The 14,821-nt window shown below is 47.0% G+C and overlaps 1 protein-coding gene across 1 annotated transcript; it reads left to right on the top strand.

Moving 5' to 3' along the window:
• Positions 1–8,228: 8,228 nt before the first annotated feature.
• Positions 8,229–14,067, top strand: nptx1l (neuronal pentraxin 1 like). The gene is made up of 5 exons (XM_058050060.1): positions 8,229–8,838; positions 9,341–9,548; positions 11,009–11,253; positions 11,331–11,510; positions 12,350–14,067. The coding sequence occupies exons 1-5, from the start codon at positions 8,395–8,397 to the stop codon at positions 12,569–12,571; spliced, it is 1,299 nt and encodes a 432-aa protein (XP_057906043.1). The 5' UTR covers positions 8,229–8,394; the 3' UTR covers positions 12,572–14,067.
• The last annotated feature ends 754 nt before the right edge of the window (positions 14,068–14,821 follow it).

Here is a 14,821-nt window from a genome sequence, read left to right as displayed (position 1 = left end):
CCACATAATGGAGGTTGTTGTTGATCATTTGTACACACGATCAAACAATAAAACATGACATCAATGAGTCATTGCATCATCATGTTTTGGACTTAGTCAATGAGCGAGGAGGGACGCATGCAAGGATCCTCCATCGACAAAAAAGCGAGTGGGTGAGTTGGAATCCAAATAAGTTAGGCCGGCTACAACTTTTTTTCCCCACCTCCATTTTTTTTTTCTGGCGCCAGGCCTGAGCCAGCGTGATCGGATCTCTCCTGGTCTCTCCTGCAGAGAAGATGCCAGACAGACCTTGAGCGACTCAGCCTGCTTTTTCCTTTGTGTTGCTAAGCAAGAGCACATCCCTTCGTTAGACCGCACCTCCTGACAGCGGTTCATGCTTCCGCAGCTTCCCTGACAGCACGCTGTTGGTGCACATGTTAGATTCCCGCCTACGCCATGCCTGCGCTTCGCTGGATGCTCAGCGCAATGGAAAATGACCAAAAATATGGAAGAAACATTTCCGTAGTAGCACATATAATACACACAATAGTTAGCTTAATTCATTAGTTCAGTTATCTTCACACGCCCCCATAGTGTGATACCGTGCACACGCCCCCATAGTGTGATACCGTGCACACGCCCCCATAGTGTGATACAGTGTACATGCCGCCATTTGATACCGTGTGCACGCCCCCGTGTGATACCGTGCACACGCCCCCATGGTGTGATACAGTGTACATGCCGCCATTTGATACTGCGTGCACGCCCCCGTGTGATACCGTGTACACGCCCCCATAGTGTGATACCGTGCACATGCCCCCATAGTGTTATACCGTGCACACGCCCCCATGGTGTGATACCGTGCACACGCCCCCATAGTGTGATACCGTGCACACGCCCCCATAGTGTGATACAGTGCACATGCCGCCATTTGATACCGTGCACACGCCCCCGTAGTGTGATACCGTGCACACGCCCCCATGGTGTGATACCGTGCACACGCCCCCATGGTGTGATACCGTGTACATGCCCCCATGTGATACCGGGCACACGTCCCCATGGTGTGATACCGTGCACACGCCCCCATGTGATACCGTGCACACGCCCCCATTTGATACCATGCACACGCCCCCATGTGATACCGTGCACACGCCCCCATGTGATACCGTGCACACGCCCCCATTTGATACCATGCACACGCCCCCATGTGATACCTTGCACACGCCCCCATAGTGTGATACCGTGCACACGCCCCCTTGTGATACCATGCACACGCCCCCATAGTGTGATACCGTGCACACGCCCCCATAGTGTGATACAGTGTACACGCCCCCATAGTGTGATACCGTGCACACGCCCCCATAGTGTGATACCGTGTACACGCCCCCATAGTGTGATACCGTGCACACGCCCCCATAGTGTGATACCGTGCACACGCCCCCATAGTGTGATACTGTGCACACGCCGCCATAGTGTGATACCGTGCACACGCCCCCATGGTGTGATACCGTGCACACGCCCCTGTGTGATACCGTGCACACGCCCCCATAGTGTGATACCGTGCACACGCCCCCCCCATAGTGTGATACCGTGCACACGCCCCCATAGTGTGATACCGTGCACACGCCCCCATGTGATACCGTGCACACGCCCCCGTAGTGTGATACCGTGCACACACCCCCGTAGTGTGATACCGTGCACACGCCCCCGTAGTGTGATACCGTGCACACGCCCCCATAGTGTGATACCGTGTACACGCCCCCGTAGTGTGATACCGTGCACACGCCCCCATAGTGTGATACAGTGTACATGCTGCAATTTGATACCGTGTACACGCCCGTGTGATATCGTGCACACGCCCCCGTAGTGTGATACCGTGCACACGCCCCCATAGTGTGATACCGTGCACACGCCCCCATAGTGTGATACTGTGCACACGCCCCCATGGTGTGATACCGTGCACACGCCCCCATGGTGTGATACCGTGCACACGCCCCCATGGTGTGATACCGTGCACACGCCCCCATAGTGTGATACCGTGCACACGCCCCCATGTGATACCGTGCACACGCCCCCGTAGTGTGATACCGTGCACACACCCCCGTAGTGTGATACCGTGCACACGCCCCCGTAGTGTGATACCGTGCACACGCCCCCATAGTGTGATACCGTGTACACGCCCCCGTAGTGTGATACCGTGCACACGCCCCCATAGTGTGATACAGTGTACATGCTGCAATTTGATACCGTGTACACGCCCGTGTGATATCGTGCACACGCCCCCGTAGTGTGATACCGTGCACACGCCCCCATAGTGTGATACCGTGCACACGCCCCCATAGTGTGATACTGTGCACACGCCCCCATGGTGTGATACCGTGCACACGCCCCCATGGTGTGATACCGTGCACACGCCCCCATGGTGTGATACCGTGCACACGCCCCCATAGTGTGATACCGTGCACACGCTCCCATAGTGTGATACCGTGCACACGCCCCCATAGTGTGATACCGTGTACACGCCCCCATAGTGTGATACCGTGTACACGCCCCCATATGACACTGTGCACATGCCCCCCCATGGTGTGACAGAACCAGAAACGTTGACCACCACCAACGCCATCACCAATGCAGCACCACCACCAAATCCCATGTTATTTATATTTCCCTTTCACTTTAATTAGCCATCTCTGAGTCGATATCTGTAGCGATAACAAAATCTCAGAAGATTTCCAAACACCACAACGTAGTGACATCACGACTGAGGAAAACCGAGGTGACGTTGCGGTCAAATCAGCAAGTCTGGTTTGGATAGGAACCCGTCTGAGCGTGAAGCCCAAGTCTTAATCAAAGAGAGCAAAGAGAACCAAATACACTGCAGTCACCAGAGACTCACCGCATATATAAAACCGCTCCAATTTAGTGAACACGTAGAAACGTGTACATGTACTACCAACTGTGTACTTGCATGATAAAGCTCAATTCCATGAGGTTCGCCGTGGAAGCCGTACTTCTCCATCTTCTAAGTTTCTAAGTAACCGAATGAAAGTATCCTTTTGAACATAACACGTGTAAAGTAGATAAAGACAAGCATAAAAGGTAAATGTATGAAACCCAAACATGCACATCGGGGAAGAAAGTGCTGAGCGATGACGAGAGCCGGCCCACTTCGCCACACGCAAACGTGGGATTGGCTTCCACGAATACGTTGAGCGGTTGGCAGTTGGCTGGCGTTTGGCAGCACATTAGATGGGAGGAATTCAATCAGGAATGAGTGAGCATAAAAGATTCCCACGACGGTATATTTAGAATTCCTCACACGCCTGACTCTCGGAATGGGGTGGGGGGGCTGGGGGGGGGGTTATATGCACTTGTTTATCTATTTGCTCATCATCTGCAGTGGAAGCAGCACGCTGTCGCGTAATGATGGAGGATGATCCCCGATGTTAGGTGATGCATTGTATCCATTTCCGACGGCGTCGCAGCTCACGCGGATGAAAAATTAATAAGATCACAAAACTTTCATAAAACATGAAAAATGGAATCATACAGTATGGCGCACCTTAAGGGAAATGACTCATTACTGTCAAAGGATGAAATACATCAGACTCTATTAGCTATTTTTACGCATTGTTGGCAACCGCGACGCGTCTTCTGCTGATGACACCCCAAAAATGGCCGCTTGCCTCCTGTGGGATTGCAGAAATGGCGGCGTCATAAAGCTTTTGTTATAATAATTGTTCCAAATGCAGTATGGACCTTAAACTCACTCTGTCACCAATTAAAAAAAATATATGAATGAATTTGGTGGTTGAATACGGCCCATTATTAGTCCTAGAGGCGCACCTTTAAGAGGCGCAAAAGTTAAGCATTTTTATGCATTATGAATGACATGACAGGAAGTAATTGGTTAATTGGAGACAGTATGAATGTGAGTGTGAATGGTTGTTTGTCTATATGTGCCCTGTGATTGGCTGGCCACCAGTCCAGGGTGTAGAAGACAGCTGGGATAGGCTCCAGCACCCCCGCGACCCTTGAAAATGAATGAATGGTTAATTGGAGACTGTTTGAATGTGAGTGTGAATGGTTGTTTGTCTATATGTGCCCTGTGATTGGCTGGCCACCAGTCCAGGGTGTAGAAGACAGCTGGGATAGGCTCCAGCACCCCCCACGACCCTTGAAAATGAATGAATGGTTAATTGGAGACAGTATGAATGTGAGTGTGAATGGTTGTTTGTCTATATGTGCCCTGTGATTGGCTGGCCACCAGTCCAGGGTGTAGAAGACAGCTGGGATAGGCTCCAGCACCCCCCACGACCCTTGAAAATGAATGAATGGTTCATTGGAGACTGTATGAATGTGTGAATGGTTGTTTGTCTATATGTGCCCTGTGATTGGCTGGCCACCAGTCCAGGGTGTAGAAGACAGCTGGGATAGGCTCCAGCACCCCCCACGACCCTTGAAAATGAATGAATGGTTCATTGGAGACTGTATGAATATGAGTGTGAATGGTTGTTTGTCTATATGTGCCCTGTGATTGGCTGGCCACCAATCCAGGGTGTACCCCCCCCCCCCCTTCCCAAAAAAAAGTCAGCTGGGATAGAGGGGGAAAAAAACAAAGGGACGGCTGTCCTATTTTTGATGTCAATTTTCCACTCAGCTCAAACAATTTCCTCCTCGACGCTCAAGACGAATGTGCGCCGTCAAACCCGTTTGCCCGTTCAGCACCACGGACAGCACTCTGGGCAACATGCGAGATTGCGACTTATCGATTGTTGCATAACACGCTTCCACCGGTTCTTGAATGCATTATTAAGGAGATGGCGCTCGCCACAGCCGGTGGATGCTGACCCCACAGCACAACGCCACAGAAGCGGCGCCGTGTTGTTTATAATTGGGAGGAAAGAATGCGGACCAGATTAGCATCGGCTTGTGTCACGGGTTGAAAAACAACTTCTATCAAAGTCCATGAATATTTCATACGCACAGAGGCCAACGGAGCGTATTCAACAGCTGGTAGGAACCTCTTAGTATTACTTTGCGGAGAAAAGACACACTTTGTGTGACGCAAGTGAAGTTATGCCCACTTGAAGCATCTGGCTGTGGCGTTTGCTGACATGTGGGAAGTCGTAATAATGACTTGACAGGGGGGGGGGGGGGGGCATGTTGATATTGTTGGACGTTGGCTTTCCCACATATTACACATATTATTAAGTGTTAGCATGAAGTGTTTGTTTGTTGTTCTCTCTGATAATTAGAAAAGTGTAAAACACCCATGCAGACATTTTTACAGGACGACGTGAATCATGTAGCCTCCAGGTCTCCGGTTACAAAACTCCATTCCAGATGGTGTTGGTGCTTTGAAAGAAACTTTTTCCTGTTTTTCATAACTTGCAAGCTGATGGTGTATGACGCTGAGCTGCAAAAAATTAAATTATTTTCTTGTTGTTATGTGTCAAAGCCATTTTTGCTGCTGTAATAATGATAAAATAATAATAATAATAATAATATTGTAACTTTTTCCCTACCTAATTCTCTAAAAAAATCTGTTGTTTTGTATTTTCTTGTTTAATACAGTAAACCTCGGATATATCGGACTCGGATATATCGGAAATTCGCTCACAACGGACAGATAAAAAAGAACCGATTTTTCTGTAATGCATTTCCAATAAAAATTCATTGCATATATCGGATTTTTTATAACGGATTTCGCCTATTTCGGACAAAATCTCCAGTCCCGTTCCAATGCATTTCCATGAAATTTCCCTCGCATATATCGGATGGCCGCATCGTGGCAAAGTCAGAAGCTAAAATGTACCACTTGAAAGGTTTGAAAGGTTTCAAATTAAGTGGGGGTGAAGGACAAAGTCAGAAGCTAAAAATGTACCACTTCCACACACAAAGGGAGGAGAGGTCTTTTTGGGTTTTTTTTTTAAATCTATGATGTAGGACATGTAGGACATGCCATGGCAATGCATTTCCATGAAATTTCCCTGGCATATATCGGATGGCCGCATTGTGGCGCTCCGATTCGCCGAATCGTGACAGGCTGCTATACGACGTCATTTGCAGCGTTGCCTGTGCGTCCAGGTACATTGGAAACATAGTCAAGGAAGTGCCTTTTTATAACGGATAAAATCCCATTTACGCATATACCGGATATAAATCCCATATATGCGTAAAACAGACATTTTCCGGTATACGCATATAACGGATTTTGCTTATATCGGACAAAACCAGTGGGAACAATTGAATCCGATATATCCGAGGTTTACTGTAGTAATTTTAGAAAATGCCAAAGGCCAATAAAAATCAGTAAATGCCCCCCTACTAGCCCCAATTAACACCCGTGATGTAACACACTAGCCTAAAGAACCTACCCGGGAAGTTAATTAAAGCCTAAATTACTATAACAAGCCAGCAGGTCCAACATGTATATGTTACCAGTAAGCAAGTTCACCAAGCTCCCAATCTCTTTTTACATCACTGAATCCATTGAACACTTTATCCTCTCGACCCGAAGCATGTCATCAAATACTTGCTGATATCAATTTGTTTCATCACTTCACACGTCCATCCCAGACGCTTACATCACCCTCAATCCATTTTCTCTTATGACATTCCTGCTCGTCTAAACACCCTAAAAGACTTTTCTCATCTACTTCCGTGCTTCCCATTTGGATAACAGCGGCTTTAGGAACCAAACGCATCTTTTCATTCCTCTTAAAGGTCATTGCGTCATCTCACCGCAACAATAAAACTAAATCAACTTTTGAAGACCGATGGCGGCGTTACGCCGCCGTTATGGCGCCTGCTTCTGCGGCGCTCTTTCAGCGAAGCGCGCGGCATCCATTTTGACTGTGTAACCCCCGGTGACACAATAAAAGGGGGCATGTCAGCAAATCAAGCATGCTGGAATTGCCTGCTAAAATCTAGCCGCACGCGGCAAATGGAAGAGCAACACCTCTGCTAAACACTCACGGCCCGCCACCACCGCCACCAACGCCACGCGACACACCGGCTTTGCAATTGGAACCTCCAGCGGAAGCTGAAACATTACGGAATTCAACAGCAGAAGCCAAAAGGAAACACGGGAATATGGGAATAATTATAAATTTCAAGGAATAAAGTGTAATATGACGTGGTCGTCAATGCTAATAAACTACATTCATCCCTTGTTCATTGCTATTAATTGGTTCAAGACCCGACTGTGATAAGTGAATTTATATAGGAAGTAGGATTAAAGATCAATATTTTTATTATTAGAGCCCTGTAGACATGAAATAACACCCCTATAGTCATGTTTACACTCCAATTATTCTTGTTTACGCCACACTGAGCAACTCTTGGCATGGACACAAGTAAAGTCTGCCTCTTTAAGCAAAGCATGCTAGCAAACTAACTACTTTATCCATCCATCCATCCATTTTCTAGGCCACTTATCCTCACTAGGGTCGCGGGTATCCGATTTATTTATTGTAAACTTGAAGGGTTTCAAATGAAAGGAAAAAGTCAGAAGCTAAAAATGTACCACTTCCACATGCAAAGGGAGGAGAGGTCTTTTTTTACTCTAGATGAAGAGATGCTACCCCTCCCGCATATGAGACGTTTAGCTTTCAAGGTGCGCCGCATAGAAATCATCTACCGTCTAACTTCAGCCAAGCGGTCCCCTACAGCCGCGCGCGCGCTGACGTTTGTTACTCGTCCCGTTTATGTCTCCCTGTTCATCTTTGCTAATAAATCCACTTTCAAGCGCCAATAGAATTTTATTGCTGATTGAATGTTTTGATTTTATTCTCTGCATTAACTGAATGATGCCTGCTGAATAGACAAAGGGGGGTCATAAATTCCTCCTTCCTGGATTAAGGATGCCATAAATTGCGGGGTTTTGTGGGGTTGGTGAGGAGGATTGAAGTGACTGTTGGGATCGTAAAGACGCCTTGCTGCTGCGACTGTTTGTGTTAAACGGAAACAAAAAGTAAAAGTAAAAAGCACAATTAAAGGCCAATTCTTTGGATGGAGCTGTCCTTGGTGCTGAAGCCCAACTGGTGCTGAGAGAGTGAGCAAGGGGCTGTCGGCTGCGGTGGTTTTCCCGCCATGCACACACACAATAACAAGGCAAAGTGGAAGTGATAAAAAATTGAACACGTGAGACCACGTGAACAAAACGGGGTGGGGGTGAGGGGGGGTCTTCTTTAGGAAATGACGCCGCCCCCGGTGCTTATTAATGAGGGACTGAGATTCCCTCCCCTCCGGTGGTGATGCAGTGAAGCTGCTCTGCGCACAAGCGAGCTCTCTCCGTATAAAACGGCTCCTCTTCCTCACACGGATTACACTACACGCGCTAAGTCACTGCGGCGCCGCTTTTCTCCTCCCGACCAAAGCAAATCCCAAACCCAGAAATTCCCAAGCAATATGCAGGCTACGGAAAACGGCAGCTTTTGGAGATTTTGTCTATTTTCTTGCCTCTTTTTGCAGAGTTCATGCCAAGACTTTGGAGGACAGACGCAATTCATTTGCACCTCGGTCCCAAAGGACGTGGACATATGCGCGGCCACTTTGCAGAACAGCGTCCCCGGCGAGGACTTGAGAAGCACGGTGGTGCAGCTGAGGGAGACGGTCCTGCAGCAGAAGGAGACCATCATCAACCAAAAAGAGACTATCCGAGAATTGACCTCAAAGTTGGCGCGGTGCGAGAGCCAGAGCGGCTCCGAGGCCGGGGACGGGCGGCCCGGGGGCAGGAGGAAAGAGGCCGGGACCAAAAACACCATGGGGGATGTTTCCAGGGGCCCCGCCGACACTTTGGCGCAACTCTCACAGACTTTGCAGTCGCTCAAGCAGAGGCTGGAGAATCTGGAGGTAGGATGACGCCTTTGCTAATGCTCGGTCAGGGTAATGCTCGGTTCTTATTACACTTAATCCTTAATCCATCCTTTTAATATTTTGACTTTATTCTAAAATTACTGCTGATTTTTTTTCCCCCATTACTACTGTTTTATTTTTATTTTTTAGGCTTTTGTGTAAATGAGTTTTTTAGAATGCTACAGTGTGTCCTTTATGGAGACTCCATGTACTCAAGTAGCCTTAAGTGTCTGGGCATGTGAGTCTGCCTTCAATGTCTCTGGAGTATCCAATTTGGTCACACTGTATAAATATTCCAAATATTATGAATGTAATAATGCCATCTTTTTGTAGACGTGTGGGAAAATAAAACGTCAAAAAACCAAAAACGATGAAGAGCATAAAAGGGAGGGACAATCGGAGCAAACATCCCACCAAGCTAAATTCAATATTAGCACTGTTTGCTAGCATGGCCGCTGAGTGTAGTCCTGACCTTCCTGATCTTTCTTCCCTTGGTCAGCAATTCAGTCGAGGCAACAACTCGGTGCAGGCCAACAGCCTGAAAGATCTGCTCCAAAGTAAAATCGACGACTTGGAGAAGCAGGTGTTGTCCCGAGTGAACAGCATCGAGGAGGGAAAACCTGGACTCCGGAATGAGACGGAGCAGCGTGGGAGAGTGGAGTCCACCCTCACGTCGCTGCACCAGAGGATCACAGACCTGGAGAAAGGTAAGGGTGGCCGTTAGCCGGATTGGGAATATCTTTGGATAGATCACATGACCACGAGGCAGCAAATATTACTTTGACGTGTTTGGCTTTTATGGTCCCAGCAGGAAGTGCTCCATTCTCTTCCTGCAGATGAAAGTATTTCACCCCCCCCCCACTTTGAAGCCTAAAAGCGTGTGCTCGGGTGTTTGGGACATCTCTGATGTGGACGGGGCAGACGCCGCCAGTACTTTGTGTGCGGCGGCGAGCGCCGAGATGAATGACGAGATAAAGGTTAAAAACGTCAGCGCTGCTCTGATGTATTTATCAAATCGAGATTAAAGCAAATCTGGAGCATCACGCTTGTGGATTTGTTGTGTAATGTAGAAATCCAATGTAAATCCCCAAGGCGGGGGGGGGGGGGGGGGGTGCATGTGTGTATATATGAATTCAACCACTTCCTGGTTGAATAAATATGCATATTTAAGCCAATTTTACATTCCGATATGAAGTATTTTCAAGCATGGAAATGGAAATAGAAATACAAGGCATTCAGAAAACACATTGAAAGACTGTAATATTCCACAATGGCCACTAGGTGTCAGTAGTCTTACTGTAAGGTTTAGTGAGACGCCGAAACAACAGGAAATGAATGCGGGATTGAATAATCTTACAACAGGCACAATAATCCCTACGCTGAGCTATGACTCAAATATGAGTCACTTCCTGTCCACCCCACCCACTCAGCTCCTCGAACATTGGGTAACACTAATTGGTAAAGTTGACTGTAGGGGTGTTAGTTCACGTCGAGAGGGCTCTAATAATGTCGTAAATGGGTTTGAACTTTGAAAATATTCAATTTATGAATAAGAAATCCTACTGAGGGGAACTTCACCGATTACGTTGGGTCTGGAACCAAAGTTTTGGTTACCAATTTGTTTGGATTTTAGTTGGCGGCGGTGAAGAGCATAGCCCACTCCCTGGTGTCTTTTAGCTCAATGGCTAGCGCTGTCAACTCTGCACTCTTACTTGTAGGCCAGGGTGAAGCTGACTGAACCCGGCGGGTAACGTTGGTACCGTGACCTGGTTGAGAACCAGGTCTAGACGGCTTAGAAAGCTCACTCCTAGCGTCTTCAGAGTCACGCTGGACGTGGAGTTGACGGTCTGGGCGTCATTTTGCACATCTTCGTTTGAGCCAAGGGTGGAACAGGGGAACTAGGCAGGGTTACAACAGAGCAAGAGGGATCCACAATAAGGGTCCCATTACGAGGCAGGCCAGTTTCACACGACTAGGTGATCTGGAACGTGAAAAGAAAGTGAAACTCAGAAACTTAGAAAATAACGTTAGCTCCCAAAATGGGAACAGGGATGGCTTTGGGGAGCGCTTGTCCTGTTGATAAACTGAAGCAGCCTCCCACAAGATGATACCGCGCGGTGCAAAAAATAAAACGCCACGCAAACACATTTCTACTTCCTCTTACCAGGTCAGCGAGAAAACAGGCCTCTGGATAAATTCCAGCTGACTTTCCCGCTGAGAACCAACTACATGTACGCCAAGGTGAAGAAGAGTCTGCCCGAGATGTACGCCCTCACCGTCTGCATGTGGCTCAAGTCCAACGCCTCGCCAGGAGTGGGCACGCCCTTCTCCTACGCCGTTCCCGGCCAGGCCAACGAGTTGGTCCTCATCGAATGGGGCAACAACCCGATGGAGATACTCATTAATGATAAGGTGTTTGCAGATGTTTTATTCCCATGGTATTCCGACTGTCGTTCCGGCGCTGACACTGTCTCTGCACCGCCCTCAAGGTCGCGAAACTGCCGTTCCTGATCAACGATGGCAAGTGGCATCATATCTGCGTGACGTGGACCACGCGGGACGGGGTTTGGGAAGCGTTCCAAGATGGCGTCAAAAGGGGGAGCGGTGAGAATCTGGCGCCGTACCATCCTATCAAACCCCAAGGCTTGCTGATCCTGGGGCAAGAGCAGGTAAATACCGTCTTATGACCATCAACCTGTCGCGCCTTTCCACATTTGGGAATGTCGAGTCTGGAACCAATTCGCCGCAATACGAAGTATTACTGTACATTTGAAGTATTCCTCTTCTGTATGGACAGAACGTTCTTATCTTGGAAAATACTATTTAGAACCAAAAACAAACAAAAGCTGCCTCGGTCCACCAGAGGGAGCCAGAGGAGTCCAGAGTGGAGTGGGAGACTGACGTCATTGCAGCGCTCTGGCAGCAATAACCAATGAAATGCTTTTTATTTTAAACCTGTATTGCTAGTTGCCTTGTATATTTCTTATCTAGCCTTTTGAGTGGTAAGTTGCTGTGTGATGATTTTAGCGCTCTTTGAGTCAGACTGTTATATTGAGTAATGTGCGGGTTAAAGTCCGGTGTGGCTGATGCATGTACAAATCTGGTTTTCACTCTAAATTTAGTGGGTGGGGCTTAAACGCCAGTAGTTTCATTTGCAGTACGTGCAAAGGTTCATTCAGTTATTGGCGTTCTACCTGCTGCACTACCAACGGTCGAGGACCAAGTGGAATACTTTAGTTAGGACCAAAAGGACCCGAAGTGGACTCAAACAAGGGACCCCTTGCTATGTGGCAGCAGTCCAAACCACTCCACCAATATGGGCATCACATTGAAGACTGACCGTTTGACAAATATTATGCTTTAGCTCGTAGGCACTCCGTCAGCATGACATTCAGGCTAGCAAATTGGAATTTGATTTCATTTTACGACCACATTATTTTTTAATTGGCCATTTTTACTGAAGAATTGAGATCATTTCCTGGACTAACTTGATCGGTCTTTCCTACAGGACACGTACGGAGGAGGATTCGACGCCACGCAAGCTTTCGTTGGAGATCTGGCCAACTTTCACATCTGGGATCGGAAACTATCCGTGGGAGAGATTTATAATCTGGCCACGTGCAGCAGCAAAGCACAAGTGGGAAATGTTTTCGCATGGCTGGAAACCAGCCTGGAGATTTACGGAGGTGCCTCGAAGTGGACATTCGAAGCCTGCCGCCACCTCAACTGAAGCACCAGGAGGGAAGAGATGAGTCAATCCGGGGGACGAGGCCACCGTGGTCACCATCGGAGGCAAATATCTGAGAAGGTAGAAATGGGAGTTGGTCTCCATACTCCAAAGAAATGTCAATGAAAGATCTCATTAAAATGTGGTGCTTTCATGCACGTCTTTATGTACGGTCTCACTTGTCTGACTTGGCTCACCTCAGAGATGAAAAAATGAAAGATGGCGAGATGCAGAAGCTCACGCAGGCTTTGCCGACACAACTTTGATGTCATACAACTCAACTCAAAACAACTTCCTCTCGTCGTTCCTTTCCCGTTCTTCATTGCCAGGGATTTTCACTGTGACAATGGACACATGGTGGACAAAGTGGATAAAGTGGACAAGGTGGACAAGGTGGACAAAGTGGACAAGTTGGACGATGGGTTCCTCGTGGGCCATTTGGCTCCTCCCCTTCTTTTCATTCTCTGCTGCTGACTGCTTAGTGTGACGGGTGACATGTCCATTGCCAACGTTGGAGCCTGAGTGCCTTGGGCTGTTGCAAAGAATCTCAGCACATTCATGAGTGTGTGTGTGTGTGTGTGTGTCTGTGTGTGTCTGTGTGTGTCTGTGTGTGTCTGTGTGTGTGTTCCTGCTGGTTTTCTTGTAATTTAACGCGACATAAAGGTGTTTATCCTGACACTTTCCATGAGGCGAACGTGTCCTGAAATGCAATCCATAGGTGATGATGCCGATGATGACGATGATGATGATGATGACTTGCAGATGTTTGTACATTAGCGGGAATGTTCTCTGTACAGTAACAGCATGTCTTAACGTGTGTAAATGCTGCGTCAGCATCTCTGATCTTTGCTTTTCCTATCGGACTTTCGGGGTGGAGATTTTATACTGCATTGTTATATGCTTAAAGCATGGCGGCACAGACAGACGAAGAACTTCTAGTTTTTGTAATAAATTGTGATACTTGACTCAAATACTGTGGAGACGCGTTTTTATTCTTACGAGACGTGTGAATTTCGGATGATAGAAATTATAACGTTCAAACATTTTTGGTCGTCATTAGGGATCGACCGATATGTTTTTTTTTTATACCGATACCAATTTTTTCTCCATCACCCTGAGTCGATGGCTGATTTTGCTTGGACCGATATTTGTGGCCGATACTGCTTTTGCTTCCTCAATTTATATGAAAAAATTACAACGATAACAAATATTACAGGTCTCAAGTTATATCGGCGAATCCACGCGCATATCGGATGATACCGATTCAAGTAAAAAAACGCAAATATCGGCCCGATATATCGGCCAACCGATGTATCGGTCGATCCTTAGTCGTCATACATTTATTTTGGCGGGGAAGCCGGGTTTAAACATACGCCGGACTGGGGTTTACATGTCAATAAGCAGAAGATCTATTCTTTGTGATCATTATTTGTCATGAATATATGAATATGAGAGTAAAGCAAGTTGACAACTCAAAATTATTTTCTTAGTCGATTAATCGGAAGCATGTTGTTTGGAATATTCCCGTAATTGGCTAGGCGGCCCGAGACAGATCTAATCAATACGAATACAAACAATAAGTGATTTGGTACGCAACATGTGAGAAAAAAGACAAAAATGTTCATCCCAATCCAAAGTGACGCGGGTTAAAGTCCTGCTTTGCCCAAAACACAAAGATAGTCAGTCTGCTGTCGTGGATGACCAAGAAAATATTAAAATATTTACATTTGAGAGGCTGAAATCCTAAGATATTAACATGTGTATATAAAAAATACAAGACCAGAAAAGTTGTCGATTAATTGAATCAGCGATTAATTATTGATTAACTGTTGCAGCTCTAATTTAGATACTAATTCTATCCATTTCATATACCACTAGTCAGCATTGAGGGCCTGGATGGCTGGAGTCTACCCCAGCTGGAGAAGCAAGACTCACCCAGGACTAGTTGGCACGTGCACACATGCTAACATTCACGCCGATGAACAGTTTATAATCTCCAATTAGGCTAGCCTAGCATGCACAGGGGAGAAAATGATCGCCTTTCTTATTCATCACGGCTTCAAAATAACCCACAGTGGGGGCAAAGAAAGTTGCATAAGGTTGCAGAAGGTGAGAAATACTATTGGATTGAGGCGCTAACTCAGAGTAAAGTAGGAATCGTTTTCTCACCCCCCCTTTATCATTAAAACTATAATAAAACTATAATTGGAAAACCATAAAAACGTGTTTTGTGTTGACATTTTTCAGAGTCGT

This window comes from Doryrhamphus excisus, chromosome 15 (genome assembly GCF_030265055.1).
Source record: "Doryrhamphus excisus isolate RoL2022-K1 chromosome 15, RoL_Dexc_1.0, whole genome shotgun sequence".
NCBI classification, from domain to species: Eukaryota; Metazoa; Chordata; class Actinopteri; order Syngnathiformes; family Syngnathidae; genus Doryrhamphus; species Doryrhamphus excisus.
The sequence above is the reverse complement of the archived record's forward strand: the minus strand, read 5'-3'. Positions and strand labels throughout refer to the sequence as shown.

Coding starts and splice junctions, on each gene's coding strand:
- nptx1l (XM_058050060.1), top strand. CDS start 8,395: ATGCAGGCTACGGAAAACGGCAGCTTTTGGAGATTTTGTCTATTTTCT. Junction 11,254..11,330: donor AGATACTCATTAATGATAAG/GTGTTTGCAGAT, acceptor ACCGCCCTCAAG/GTCGCGAAACTGCCGTTCCT. Junction 11,511..12,349: donor TGATCCTGGGGCAAGAGCAG/GTAAATACCGTC, acceptor TCTTTCCTACAG/GACACGTACGGAGGAGGATT.